Source organism: Citrus sinensis, chromosome 8 (assembly GCF_022201045.2).
Source record: "Citrus sinensis cultivar Valencia sweet orange chromosome 8, DVS_A1.0, whole genome shotgun sequence".
NCBI classification, from domain to species: domain Eukaryota; kingdom Viridiplantae; phylum Streptophyta; class Magnoliopsida; order Sapindales; family Rutaceae; genus Citrus; species Citrus sinensis.
In genome coordinates, this window is record NC_068563.1 from 10940325 (window position 1) to 10956023 (window position 15699).

General features: G+C 32.8%; 1 protein-coding gene and 1 pseudogene across 5 annotated transcripts; one reads left to right on the top strand and one right to left on the bottom strand.

Annotated features, from left to right (window-relative positions):
* Window positions 1-1019: 1019 nt before the first annotated feature.
* LOC127899301 (probable aldo-keto reductase 2) lies at window positions 1020-2532 on the top strand (annotated as a pseudogene).
* On the bottom strand, window positions 2402-14952 carry LOC102624819 (probable ubiquitin-like-specific protease 2A). 5 transcript variants are annotated; one of them, XM_052432942.1, is made up of 19 exons: window positions 14589-14735; window positions 13430-13536; window positions 13177-13242; window positions 12868-12933; window positions 12622-12792; window positions 12311-12407; window positions 12159-12208; window positions 10892-11089; window positions 10731-10806; window positions 10064-10169; window positions 9696-9770; window positions 8482-8613; window positions 7443-7676; window positions 7291-7346; window positions 7108-7201; window positions 6727-6817; window positions 5994-6113; window positions 3998-4426; window positions 2402-3268 (listed from the first exon to the last, which is right to left on the bottom strand). In XM_052432942.1, the coding sequence occupies exons 3-19, from the start codon at window positions 13189-13191 to the stop codon at window positions 2657-2659; spliced, it is 2622 nt and encodes an 873-aa protein (XP_052288902.1). In that variant the 5' UTR covers window positions 13192-13242; window positions 13430-13536; window positions 14589-14735; the 3' UTR covers window positions 2402-2656. The 5 variants fall into 5 exon arrangements, with proteins under 5 accessions (XP_052288902.1, XP_015388551.2, XP_024957946.2 ...); XM_015533065.3 differs by lacking the exon at window positions 13430-13536 and having other exon boundaries at window positions 7443-7643; window positions 12622-12710; window positions 14589-14952; XM_025102178.2 differs by lacking the exon at window positions 13430-13536 and having other exon boundaries at window positions 12622-12710; window positions 14589-14952.
* Window positions 14953-15699: the final 747 nt, after the last annotated feature.

Here is a 15699-nt window from a genome sequence, read left to right on the forward strand (position 1 = left end):
AAAAATAAAAAAATTCAATACTAAAAATAAGAAATATATGTTTCAGTGCAAATAAAAAATTAATAATAAGATATTAATATATTTTGTTGTACTTTTGTTACTTTTCAAACATTTCTCTTACAATAAATATATTTGTATTCTCAAGATAAATTATCAAGTAAATGACCTATTTATCTTGCTTTTCCTTTAAATTTTTTCATGCTTGGGATTTTTTAGATATTATGAAAATAGTCGGGAATATGGTATAAATTGATTTCAATAGGGGAGAAATTGATAATTTCCAAAATTTGTATCTCAACTAATGTATCATCAATCATTTTCTGACAATCTAATTATTAGTTAACCTCAATTACCATCATAAACTATGCATCTAATTCATTTATTTTTATTAATAACTCAGGCACTCATTTCATTTTTGACAATCTAATTATTAGTCAACTTTAAATACCATCGTAAACTATGTATCCAACCTTTTTTTTAATTAATAACTCGCACTCTTTAAAGTTCGAACCCAAGGGTTGAAAGCATCAGTGCTTATTATTAGAACTAGATTTTGGCTTCTCATTATGTACCTAATTTTAACAAAACGTAAAATTAGAAAAATCAAAATAGTAATAGTAAAAAGTTGATAAAAAAATAATCAACAAAGCCAACACATTCTCTCTCGTTATGATTTCAAGTTTTAAGTGGTATGCATCAATGCACGAAGGGATGGATATGTAAGATGCTACTAGCCACACATTAATAAATTAATAATGACGTACATCCTTAATTATGGTACCAGGGATAACATAATCACATACTTTATCATTAATTATAGACCCACTTGAATGGCTTCTATATATACATACATAGACCTCTTTCAGGCATGCAGATTTGCTCAAGTTGTTGGTTTATAAAACAATAGCTACCAACACGTATTTGTAGCAAAGGAAATGGCATTGGCCAGCACAGTGAAGAGAATCAATCTTGCATCACAAGGCATAGGGATTTCAGCTCAAGGCTTGCGATGAATTGGCATGTCTGCCTACTACGGGCCCCCAAACACCGAATCCAATATGATTGCCCTGATCCACCATGCCATTGACAGCGGTATCATTTTACTTGACACTACCGATGTTTACGAACCTCACGCAAACCCACACTAAAATAAGCTGATGATACAACCACAAATTTTTTTTATAATTTTATCTTGTATAAACTGATGTGACTTTAATTCATTAGTTGAATGAAAAAATAAAATAATAAAAATAAATCATGTGAGCCAATAGATATTTAATTCAACTAATTTTATCATGCTACATCAGTTTGTACAAGAATTTGTGACTATATCATTACTCAAAGCCAATTAGTAACTGTTAAATACAAGTATATTTATCAGACTCTTAAAAGTTAAAACGAAGCTCAACTTTTTGTTGATTAGAGAAAGTGGAGAGGATTCAGAGAATTCAATTTCTCATAACAGCTGTGCAGATGGAATGATCCTTGTGGTCACGAGATGGTCCTACTTGCAGGTAAGTAATTAGGGCATTAATTTTTGAAGGGGCAAAAGTCACTAAGACAAGGTATGCTTATATGTACATGTGGACCTTCTTAGTTCAAAAATAGTCACATAAATTCTTTTTGGAACTATTATATAGTGACTCAACTTCATATTATCAAGGAATAATTGTCAAATGACCATTTTCTGAAATAGAGGAATTTAGTGTATATTTAATTCAACTTCCAGTGACTTAACATTTTACAAGCTAATTCAATTTTGGTTATTCCCCTACTCAGGGAAATTGGCACTGGAATTGTTGCTTTCAGTCCTCTAGGACATGGGTTTCTTTCATCAGGTGTAAGTTGGCTGAGAGCCTTTTCAAGGGATAATTTTAGACGGGTTTGTTAGTGCCAGCCAGCCATAAAACTATTAGCATTTGGCATTTGGCATTTGGCATTTGGCATTTGGCATTGGCCGTACAATCAAGGTTCCAATGATTTAATGTCAGTTTTGATGCTGAGTTGTTTTTCTAATTGATGCAGCATCTACAAAGGTTCCAACCTGAAACTTTGGAGCATAACAATTTTAACGTGTTGATGAGTTAGCAGCAAAGAAAGGATGCACCCCATCTCAGCTCGCATTAGCTTGGGTTCATCACCAAGGAGATCACGTGTGTCTGATTCCTGGAACCGCCAAGATCGAAAACCTCAATCAAAATATTAAAGTTCTGTCAGTAGAACTTACTAATGGCTGAACGTTAATCCATTGCTTCAGCATACGCCCTAAAGGGTGATCGGTATGGGTGTACGAGTATGACACCTAACTTCATGGAAACCTCCTTAAAGAGCATATGCATACTGCCTTGTTGGTTACCTTGCTGCAGATTCCAGAGTCTTTTGTGTTCCAATGTGCTGTGGGGAAAAAAAAATCGTTATATCTTCTTATATGAATCTCTTTGGTACCTTAGTCCACTTTCTGCAAGCCTTAAGTGTTTCACAACTGCCTTGAAAAATGAAATGAATAGTATTACTGAATACAAGTCAGTATAATAAAGCCCCAATGTTTCTCTCCCTTTCTGTACCCTATTTAATCTCTAAAGGATGGTGGAGTATTTACTAGCTATTTAACTATCACTTCAAAACCTCTTTAGTGCTACGAAACTATTCACTACCATCAAGGAATCAATTCTTTCGGTAGGCCACCGTTCAGTTCTTTCAGTTGTTTTCTGTCCTTCGGAAGAGGCCTAGACTTTTTAACTACCAGCTGTTCATCTGCTTTTGACATTGTAACTTCATTGCTAATCAGCATAATGTTTTCTTGAAGATAGATGGTTTCACTCAAAAGCACTTCATGAGAGAGATTGCAAGTTTCTCCCTTGAAACATGGGGAATCTTTATTCTCTTTGCCATCAAGCTTGGCATTTTCTTCCTCAGAATCTTCAACAATGCCAGCAGCAATTCCGCTGGTTTCCTGAGAATCTTCAACAACAAAATCTGACAATCCCTCACTCGAGTTTGAAAAAGAATCAGTTTTTCCAGTTGTTTCCAGGTAATCTGATCCCTCATATTCTGCAAGTGGTTGGTCCTTGACTTCCACCTCCAATGAAGTCCGACATTCTTTCATAGACTCATCTTCATCCAGTATATCAAAATCTGGTGAGAACTGTTTATCACACCATATCTTCGGCGGCACTCCACAATATTTTCTTGCCAATCTAGTGACTTGCTTGAAATTTTCTACATTGTATGGTGAAGTAGCCATTTGCTCATCAGTTTCTTTAGCTTCCTGATTTCAAGAGAAATATAATGCAATTATTTCACTTGGTTGGATACAATTCTCAACAAACAATAAGAACTTTCTAATGTTAGTGGCATAACTAACCTGCTTATGCCATAAGTTTTAATGATAGACAGCAACAACAACAACAAACATAGGTCAACTTCTAGAATAAAAGAGGGAAAAAAGAGAAAGCAATAACATTTCTGGTATTAACAGAAAATAGTGCCGTTAACATACAAATATTTTTATATTTAATGTTTAGTAAAAAAATTCATAATTAACTACAATCTAATATTTGATTTGCAGACAACGTTTTTACTTCCAATCTAATATTTGATTTTGAAAATCAGGAATGGAATCAAAATTCCTAGCCATTGCATTAGAAATATTAATTCCACTGTTTAGGGCAACTGAATGTTGTGTTGAGTTAAACACTCAATTAACCTTTTTGCAAAACCAAACATCAAAACAGCTTTTCAACTCAAAACTACATTCCAGTGAACCAAAGAGTAGAATCCTTGTTTTCGCATGCTGTCAAGTGTTGCAAGCTGAACACAAAGAAATCATTTCATATAGACATCGAAATAGTCCAAGCTCCTGATAGTTAACTTTTGTTTTTTTTTTTTTTTTTTGTTGGGGGGGGGGGGGGGGGGGGGGGGTGGACAATTTTGACATATTTCAAATCCTTAGGATTATGACAGTTATTATCATCCACATAAAGAGAGAGATGATTACCTCTATTGGCGACATGATGCTCCTCCGTAAACGTGAAGTCACATGCTGATATCTTAGATCAGACAATGATGCTGGACCGGTACCCAACTTACACTGCTCCTTGAAACTGAATTCTGGGTCCCTGGTGTATTGTGCATCCCTCTGAGGGGAAGCTCCTGAAATTGAAATTTGAATACCCTTTTCAGCATCAGAAATTGAGCTAAAACCTTGTTGACCAGGTAACGTTGGATTCCACATCTGCCCAAGAATCACTGCTCCAGTTTCCTTCCCAATTTTATCATTTGTCGGCTGGGAGGAAGGATGCTCATCAACAGAGTCTGCTGAAGGATCCTTCCCACGTGAATGATCTTTAGAAATTTCATAAAGTAACTTCTTAATTTGAGCACGTTTCATCGAAACCTCAGCAGGTGGAAACCAGTTCCGATTAAGCTGGTAAAAGATCAAAACTTATTACTGAAACAAACAAATGCATAGACAGCTTCCCAATATTTAAAAGGAAATTTTGAATATTGTAAAAAATAAAGACTGAAAAAAACAATTTGCATTCACTTCCTTGCAATGCATAGACAGCTTCCCAATATTTTCTTTTATTTATTGTGTATAATCCCCTTACTTAATTTCCTTTAAACAGCAATCATAATCCAACAGGTTATAACAAATTTAGATGCCTACCACTGTATATCTTAAGAACACTGAAGATAAGGATAAACAACACTGTAAGCCCTACTCCAGTTATTCTAAAAGCAAAAGCAGATACAAGATTGGTTAGGCAATGGGGGAACAACAGATAAAGACTATTAGCCAAACCAGCCACTACCACACAGATGGCCTGGTCTTTCTTTTTCAATAAATCCATCACCAAGTCCTACTCTAATGGTCCAAAAAGCAGCATTTGGGTTCTATCCTTTTGATCATTAAAGAAAAGTCCATACTACTTAGTGGGTGGAAAAGACTAATCACCTGACCCAGCTGTGGCCAAGTATGTGCTCTCACAATGTTGACGCTTAAGAATTTCTCCATGCATACAGACCATCTCCAGTGTTAAGCTTCATTTTCCTGAACTAATCACTACTCTGTTACTATATTGTACATACATTCTAAGTGTCAAAAATTTCCATATCTCTAGCCATGCCCAATGAGCTTGGGAGATAATTGTGCCAAAGCTTAAAAGTTTAACAGTACAGGCATTAAATTTCCAATTCACTGTTTTCCCTGAGGTAATCTTACAAAAAGCCACATCTTTATATCATATCCCAATAACTTAGCTGTTAGTCTTAACAAAAACTGACATTCAGTATCAAGAGATTGCCATTTTCTTTTTCCTCATTTGTAAAAATTCTGGAACTCACAAATTGACGAAATGTAAACTGCAAAGAAAGCATATCACAATTCCTCAGTATACATCATCAGGATTTGCATCCTGTCTTTGGTCCATTACCTATAAGCTTAAACTTTTGGGTTTAGTTGTAGATTGATATGGTATCAAAGCCAATTTGAGCTAGTTGTTTCTTCCTCTGATTCTCCCAATGTATTAGTCAAATTATTATCAGTTGTTATGTTTCTTATAGTGTTTATGATTGTGGGGTTTGCTTAGCCCCATGTACAGCGCTGAAGTAGAATGTTATTGTTGGGTAAGACCTATGAGTGAAATTTTTTGTTCAGCGACCACTGAAGACACATAACTACTACACAGCCATGAAAGCAACAACTAGACATGGGTAAACCAGTCAAGATCACATAAACAAGTTTGCTTAGCAGATACAAAACTATAGGTAAGGTGAGAAGTAAAATCATCAATCTCTACTGCAACAAGGAAACCATAAAGGGATGGTGAGCCAACAAAATCTATGTTAATAACGAAGAACTAATAAAAGTGAGATAACACTGCATATATATCATCTAAATTTCACAACAATTTAAATCAAAGAGTTCACAACAGGAAATTGCAAATTTTACAAACCATTCAAAGCTCAAGGAAGGAGATGAGGCCACTTACAAAGTTTGAAACCTGTTTTTTCTTCAAAGGGTTGAAGTTAGAAAGGGCTTCCTTAAGAAAAAGTTCCACGTAATGGAGCAAAAAGAGGCCACAGTCAAATGAATTTTGCTGCTGCGGCAGCTGAATAAATATGGAAAGAAGAATAAAAAATGTTAACAGTAATTCTCAGTAAACCCAGTTAAAAAAATAAAAAAGATGAACAGTAGTTTTCAGAAAAGCTGTGAAAAAAACTTCGGAATTTGTCAGATGAGCAATAACCTATAAATATGGGATTAAAACAATTGCAAAATGGAAGCATTTATTATTTTCTCTTCGTAATTTGAAGTAAATGAGTCTAGAAATTCAGCCACTACTTGTAATGAGGTTGTAAAATGCACATGAAAGTTTTACTGAAACCAAGAGAGGGGGGGGGGGGAGGGGGGGAGAAAGCAGGACAGAAAAGAATAATATTTAAACAAATGAACTAAGAGAAACATCTGAACAGTTTTAATAAGGAATTCAGCCCTATACATACTCAAAACCAAAAACATAAAATGAAAGACCTCCCTTGTATATTAAGAACAAATATTTACTAAATTACCAAATTGCCAGACTATTAACACACTAGTCCTTGAATAGGATATAATTCTAGCAACATATACATATATTATTATAAAATTACAGTTAAACCAGTGCTTCACCTAGAAATATTTGAAGAACTACAAGGAATTTTATCTTGAAAGAGAGTAAATACCTCAAGAGGCACAAACTGCAAACGTAAGAATTTCGAAGGAACCTCATCATCTGTATTGCTATGCCTCTCTTTCCACTCTTCAGATAGATAACTGCCATATCAAGACAGGCAACTGTAATCAACATTATAACTATATGAAGTAGTTAATGATTCAAATAATAGCAGATACCCAACTTATGAATTAAACAGAAATCTTTAGAATGATTTAAATAATAAATGCACAAGTTCTTTCCAGACAAGAACTCCAAAATTTCAGTTACATAAATTACAACTGTCTCGATAATGAACCAGTCATTATGCTTAAAAAAAAAATATCACATCAACTTAACAAGCATAAAGTAAAAGGTAAAATAGTTTGAGAATAAAAAATTAATAGATTACCCTTGAATGAGATTTTTAAGGCCTCTGTGACTTCCTTTAATAGAATCCATGTGCAAGATGCATGGAACCTTAAGAGACTTTTCAATTTCATCATCTGCAAGGAAATTTATTTATAAAAAAATTAGGATTTTCAAAATGATTAAACAAAGACAATAAACTGAAACTATCGAATCAGGATCTTACCTCTGAAATATGGAACTTCACCAGGATGACAGATGACAATCAAACTCCAGTGAAGACTGTAATCAGAGTGCAATTATAAGTTGAATTTAAGAGAAGTATGAAAAGAGATAATTCACCTCTGATTCAGGTAAAACAAATCAATTACTTATGACCTGTAATTTACTGGAATAAAAATATAATCCTTTTCGAAAAGATTCACTTTTCTTGTCCATTTACGAACACGTTGAAATGCTGCTCTGCCTTCACAAGCACTAGATGGATCTTTGTCTAGATCGGCAAGCTTCCGAAAGAAAAAACTATTGAAGAAGTGGAAGTCTTGCTGTCTGTCAGTTTGGATTTTATTGTTCAAGTATCTAGCATGAGATTCCGTTGTGTAAGAATCAATCCTTTAAGAGATTCAATATTCAAAGAAAATAAAGTACCAACACGTCATAATATGCATGACAATAATTAATCCACAAAGAACAATTTAACTAAAACATTCCTATGTTGTAATTGTAATCATTCTTGCACAGAGAAAGGTCATGCAACCATTTTAGCCTCCGCAGTTGGTGGGGGGAAAAGGAATGTGCAAATTAACAAATTTGAAGATGTTTCTACTTCTTATCCCAGGGCTATCTGGTAGAAGCTGAAGCTAGAGTTCAGTATTGATAAATTTGTGATGGTTAGTGTTCTACCACGTGATCAGCAATATATTCTCAGTGTCAATCTTCATAGATAGTTCAGTGGGATAGTTCAGTGTTATTCTCAATTGACAATTTCCAAAATATCAACACTCCATAAGCCCATCCACATTTACCAAATGAGAAACATCTAATTCTTTACATGGAAAATACAGAATACTGCCCCGATAGATGTTAAGTTATTAACCCCACAAAGTACGCTTCAAGGTTAAAATGGAAAAAGGCATAAAGGATTCCAAATAACATATAACAAGTTCAACAAACTAAACACCCAAATTAAGACATGAAACAGATGATCATCATATTAATTTTATTTAATCTAAATTCTTCCAATAAATGTGCGCTTCATATTTTATAGGTCAGACTTCAAGATTGTTTTTCACGTTAGTATATATATGATTTGGAAGAAAGTGTCTTTTCTGGAAGATGTTAGACAAATGCAAAGCCTGGAACCTGGAAAAAATTAAGGAGATGCACAAAGCCATAGTATAATTAAACAGACACTCACTTGATGTAAAAGTCGATGATAGTATCATTAATGAATGTATCAGGCTCTAGAAGCTTCACATCTCTCTCACTAATTAAAACAGCATCGGGATCATCTTTCGGATATACAACATCTTCAAAAGGTTCATCAAACCTGGAATATACAAACTTAAATCAAGGCATGTCATGAACATCATTAAATAAGACATAGCTAGCAAATCTCAGACTAAGAAGAGACAGATATTTCAACAAGCAGTTAAATCTATTTTCTGAAATGTCTAGAGGAAAGAATGCATATCCTTCATCCTTCAACTGCAAGGTTAGATTTAATCAACATGCTTATCATGTGGATCAAGCACAATCTGACTTTGATTTCTGATTACTGCTCCTACAAATTAACAGACAGCTAAAAAATTATTTGTTCATCAATGACACAGTTTTGTCTTAATTAACAACCATATCAACTTACAATCTGGCATGCATATCCCTTTCAGGTTAAACAAGAAAACCGCTTAGGTGGCACTTAAATTCCATACATAAAACAATTAACATCAGAAAAGAAAAGGTAAAGAATCCATTGATGTGATAACACCAAAGATGAAATTTGGAATAGTTAAGATAGGGACTTAGACATGGAAGAGCATTTTAGGACTAACCTCAAACTTTTCTAGTATAAAACAGGCTTTAATAGAATGCTCCAGAGTCAGAGGATCATTAGATAAGTAAGATAAATCATCTTCCCTGATTAGCTGGAGTAATCAAGAAATATGCATCACAACTAAATTAGTCACTACAGTTATGTCATTTATAAATAATATTTGAAATAAATTGAGGGAGTACAGACGCCTGTGGCACCCACATTAACTTATTAATCTAAATAGATGTCAGCTGGTGAGTTGAAAAAAATCAGTCTAACACCTTCTCTTTTTTATTCTCTCCTTTTCCTCACATTACCTCTCTCTCTAATAATTTGCTCAATCTTTATCTAGAAAACTAGAACCACAATGCAAATAATAATGGCAAAAGAATAAATGTACCTACAACATAGAAGAAAAAACGACAAGAAAAAAAAAAGGAAAAAGAAATAACGTAAAGCAAAAAAGAAAAAAGAAATAACATAAAGCATGACATGATTCAGTGAAAAAGAATGCATAAAGGGGGAAAAATAGAAGTTTGTATCAAATATCATCACACAACTAATAATTCATAATAATCATATGAATTCCATTTCCTTACTCAATAGAACAACACTTTGACGGTAACCTGCTTTTCTGACTTAAGAGACTGTTTTCTTCATATTTCGAATCAAAACTGTAAGAGAATATCACAAGTATATTAACAACCAGAACATATAACTTTCTTGTGAATAAAGAAAACAGTTCCAACTACAAAACAGTGAATGCTAAAGAAGATATTACAAAACAAGAAGAAACTTAGAATTAACTTCATAGAAAAAATAATCAAATAATAATATACAATAGCTCAGCTTTTTCTTTCTAGTTGAAGAAAGGAGATGTGCTTAAAGAGAAAGAAGAACATACACATTTTGTCAAAAAATGGATGAATGAAATAAATGTAAGTCCAACAGAAAACTAAGAACTTACTCAACAGTATTCCATCTCTCCTTGTATCTCACATCCAATGATATAATTTTATTCAGCCTTTCAGGCCAATGTTGGTCACAAACTGAAAACCTCAGCAGATCAGAGCCTGTTGAGGAAGTTATCAATTATTCCATTAACTAGAATTCAAATCTTAAGTAAGAACCTGTATTAAATAATTCTAATAATGACAGCACATTAACGCAAACAGGAATACTATATTTACCAATTGCAAAATCCTGACTTCCTCCACTTATTTAGGAAAGGAACCTTTGTGATCAGGGGAAAGGGGGAAAAAAAAGTTCCTTGATTCTAATCACGGGAAGCACAAACAATGTTGTTCATTCCCAAAATACCCAACATTGTGTCTCATAAGCATTAAATTCGGTAAAGCATATAAATTGCAACATCACATCTATTTATTTATCTATTTTTTTATTTAGGAAGATATCATGACATATATTTAACAAGGAAGAACTACGCCAGAAGACCATCAAAGCTGGTTGCTATTCAGCATTGCTGGGATCAACAATCAACTACAACTCTGGAGGAACAAAACTATTAATAGGTTTGACAGATAATATAGAAGCCTCTTTCATGCTTCATGGAGTGCAGTTGTTAGCCTGTAGGTGGAAAATCTTAAGTGATCAAACATTGGTCTAAAATGTACCTGGAATTTCATTCTGATTTCGAACTCCTGTAGAATCCTTTGATTTAAGAATAAGAGCCACAATAGCAGTACCAACCTACATGAAGTGATATAGAATGCCTTAACCTATGGCATAGCTACATACATGAAAATTAATACAAGGAAACCCAAGTTCAACTCACACTCCCACACCATCCTGTCTGAATATTGATGACATCACCAATAGCCCATTCAAAGCTAAATGTTCCTTTAGTCCCATTGATGACTGAACTTTCAACGGTAACAAAGCTGCATGAAAAAGTTACCCGCGATTCTGTATAATTATTATCCCCATGTACAATGAAATCAGGAAAAACAACCACCATCTTATTTTCCATATCCTGCAAATCAAAACAAGCATAAAGGTTCATTATAAAGAAATTAAAGAAGTAAATGAGCACGGCATAAAAAACAGTTTTCATTATAAAGAAAATTTGCAAGCAATTCATTCCAATTCAAAATGATGGAACTCCTAGTCCGGTGCACATGAAGAAACAAGGAGCTGCTAAGGAAACAAGGGAATAAAGTTAATAACTCTATATGCATTACAAACACTCCTTGGAAACAAACTCAGTGTAAGTTTTAGGAATATTGCTAGTGCAGAAATGCAACTTTTCAATATAGTCTGAGCTTTCTAATGTGACAGTTAGTGGGGAAGATTCTTGATATAAGTGCAGATCCCAGGCTTCAGCGTATGTGAAGGGTCAAGTCTAGTCTGCCAATCACGCTGTAAGGCTAAACCGCAAAACATGTTCTAAAAGAACTAACCCAGTTTAGAATCCAAATGATTTCTTATTAGGTTTAGAACGATCTATACTTTTTTTTTTTTTGAAAGGAGAAAGATCTATACTTAAATTTTTTATTTTTTTCATTCTTTTTTTTAAAGCAAGAACGTTAATCTTGGGAATTCTAGAAAAACCCCTATAACAAAGTAAAAGATCCCGAACATTATTCTAACTCAAACATGCATCTGAGGAATTTTATGTTCTCTATATCCCACACAGTAGACTGTGAGACAAAAATTGGTGGAAGTTCTTGCCACAACCTTATAACATCATGTGACTTTCAAAGTTGTAAACTTTCTTCTCAACCTTGTTGCTTTCATATTATGTCCTCCAACCCCAAACCACCAACAACAAGAACAAAAACCAAAAAACTAATTCCAGGATTTGATACAGTCCAATTAGACTATATATGCAATCTTAACCAATTACTTAAGGCATTTTAGCACAAAAATCTTGCCATACATCCCACTCACTAAAGGAGGAATTTTAGCACATAATATCTATTTTTTGCAGATTTACTTTCAAGAGATAGTCAACGATCTTATTCAAATCCCAAGTCTTCTACAAACATATCTTCATTAGCCACCCAGATAAGAAATCATAAAAGCCATGATAGGAAACTTACACTCTGGTGTCCACAAGAACCACATTCTGCCACCTGTTCTTCTAATAAAACTGAAATAGTTGATGTTTGTACGAGACAAAATGATCATACATAGTCAAACGGAGAAAGTGAATAATAAACAATTCAGAAAAACTAAGAGGACAGGAAAAGACCTCCATTAACTGAAAGTGGAGAGGAAGAAGTTGCCGGAGAACTCATTTCCATACAGTCATCATCATCTGAATCCGAAATCAAACCAACTTGCTCATTCTGAAACAAATATACTCCAATAGTTACAAAGCCAGCTCAAGATTGACAGCAGGCTACTCCAATTAACAATTTCGATTACTAGTTTGGAATATTGGAAGAGATAAGTAAGAAAGCTTTTTAACATTTTCTGCCAGACAAGGACTAAGTATGGCAGAAATTAATTCTTAAGAAAATAATAACCAGAACTCGAAATAATTGAAGGGGGAAAGACTACCCCATAATTTTTTGAACTTGAAAGAGAAAAGTTATCCAACAAAGCCACCTCCCTGAAAGCACCATCTTCTCTTTGTATGCTCATAGCATCTGAAATAGAATGTGAGCATTCAGAGGGAATACCACTATTATCAGCATCTAACGATTTTTCAACAGTCTCCTTTTGTTGCAACTACATAGAAAATGTAGTAGAAAAACTTAGAAATTTCAGCATTAATAGTAAATTTTTCACATTAATGTCCTATACCTCCATCATCGATACCAATTGGCTCTTGACTAATTCCCACATCTTCAAATTCGGCACCTTGTGTAACTGCTTAGGAATCAGATAGAAAGTTAAACATTCATAATTTACATAACAAAGATTTATTAAATAATTGAAATGGTGATTCTAGGTCTGATAACATAAAAATGAGAAAGGATGAAAGCATAAAAGGAGCAAAAGTAGAATCAACTGCAGTTTTGCGTGAGAAATCATGAGTAAATAAAGTGTTTTATAGCAGAGAATATCAGATAATTCAGATTTTTAGTAAAAATGTGCATTAATATCCCCTACCTCCAGCATCAACATCGACTATTTCACTGATAATTTTCTTTTGTTGAGGCTTTGTACCTTGCGAAACTACAAAGGAAAAATAAATTACAAATATATATTATACACAGCAAAGAATGGGTATATGATTGAAACAACAATGTTATTGTAGACCTAATAACTTAAAACCTTAAACCATAAAAACCATGGAGGGAAAGAAAGAGTAAAGAATTCTAATATTATTCACAACTGCGAAAATTATGAACGATCGTATTACCACCAAGCGTAGTTCATGATTACAGCTAAAACAACCCATTTCTTGCAGAAACATACGTGCAGAACTCTTGAAAAAAATCCACCAAGAAATCTGCCGAGTTTATAGTCCTTGCAAAACATTTTTTCATTTCATAATCCATAATCTATTGAAATAGCATATAAAAAGAAAGAAGCATTTGGGAATCTGCAATTGATAAAATGAATTTGCATGTGTTTGATGCACTTAAATCAAATGATCAGGCTACACAGGAATTCAAATTGAATTGAAAAGTACAATTGAGATATCAACACTTCAAGGGTCTGTTCAACTCGGAAATGGGTTGTATTCAAATTGGACAGTACTATTGAGAAATCTAACATGTTTTCACAGCCAACTACATGTACAAGAACCCCATAACTCCAACTAGAAGAAGAGCATTGCCTAAAGCGAACAGCAATCATAAGAATAATGACATTCCATGACAGTGAGCTTGTTCACAGAGAGTCTCTGTCCTCTTTCATTTCTAGTCTTTATAGTTTTTTATGTTTCTTCTAGACAAGCAATAGAGTTACAGAACAACCAAGAACCAAAACATCAATATTAAAAACTAGGACCTACCTACTTGGCCATTTTTCTGAGATTCAGCGTATTCACCAAATCAAATTTCTCTAAATCAAGTTTTTCCTTTCCTTTTCTTATCCCACATTTTCTCTCCAACCAATCACAAGTTTGTAACCCAAACAGTTTATATCACTCAATAGACAGCCATCTTAAAAACTAAACACAACATTCAAACAGTCATGGATTGCTTTAGCCTCAGCTGAGTCCATCATTATTTCTTTAAGATTTTCCTTTCAAATTCTAAAACCCAACTTCAAAAACTTTCTATTATTTACATATGTTTTCCCATTAACCAAACAGAGCAATTTCGAAATATTTAAATTCCCTCCATTTTTCAACCAAACCAGAAGAGAGAGAGAGAGCGATCAATTTAGAATTATATTTTCATACGACACAAAAGTCAAAACCAAAACGATCACAGACATAAAAATCAAAATTCAAATTTTCCCTACATGTTTTCCTCAAAATCCAAATAAACCTAACGCTAAATATCAAGAAATGCTGAATTTGAACCAAAAAAAAAAACAGAGAGAGAGAGAGAGAAACAAGTGAGACTCACAGAATTGAAGGAACTTGTACTTGTCAATAGGAGAAGAATGGCGCTGGTTTTTGCTGGGGTTTGAATATTTTCCAAGCATTTTCTTAGCGGTCTTCTCCACGAGCTCATCCTCTTCGCTGAACTCAAAGACTTTGTACTTCTTCTTGCTCGATAACGGACTCATACTTGATCAAGAACCACTGAAGCGTGTGAAAATGAAATCAAAAAAATAAAAAATAAAATAAGAACTGTTGTTTGATTTCAAATTTTCTTGTGTCTGCTTGTATCACAAGTTTTTGGGTTAAGGAATGTGTGAAAATAATAATTTTTATTTTATTAGTGCTACTGCAAATGTGCAGTGCACAGAAACAGCCACATTGGTACTCTTTCTTTCTAGCATTTATTTCAATATATATATATATTATAAAATTGAAATTGTAGAAAAAATTTAGGGTGCATTCCGCATATTATATTGTACTTTATTAGTTGTTGTATTATGGTGTAAATACTAATAATAAATCTTACGTCTGTTAAGTTAATAAATATATGTAGTAATATGTTATATCATTAATAATATTACTATTAATTTTAAATTTATTAATATTTAAAGTTTTTGTTATTAGTTATATTAAATTATTTAAAAATTAATATTTTTATATATTAATTACTGTAATATAATCAAATAATGTAAAATTTTATTATATTTTTATATATTATTTAAGTATTATAACTAGATTATATTATATTTTTAAATAATAATAAATTTTTATATTAATTATTATAATATAATTAAGTAATGTAATATTATATTATATTTTTGTTTTTATATATTATTTAAGTATTTTTTGTTAGTTATAAACTTATTAAACTTATTTATCATAATATAATGTAATTAAATAATATTTAACTATATTTTTAATATAATTAATATAAAAATAAAAATATAATATAATACTATTGAATAATAAATAATAAATTTATATTAATTATTATAATGTAAAAATAAAGAAAACAAAATTAATATTATAATATAATGTTAAATTATAAACTTATTTTATTTATTATAATAGGAAAAAAAAAACTCGATTCTGCATAATGCAATGGAGTCTCAAGTTTTGAGGGGAGCCAAAAA

Coding starts and splice junctions, on each gene's coding strand:
- LOC102624819 (XM_025102178.2), bottom strand. CDS start 14,751: ATGAGTCCGTTATCGAGCAAGAAGAAGTACAAAGTCTTTGAGTTCAGC. Junction 12,711..12,867: donor AATTGGTATCGATGATGGAG/GTATAGGACATT, acceptor ATTCTATTTCAG/ATGCTATGAGCATACAAAGA. Junction 4,427..5,993: donor AAAAACAGGTTTCAAACTTT/GTAAGTGGCCTC, acceptor ATCTTTTACCAG/CTTAATCGGAACTGGTTTCC.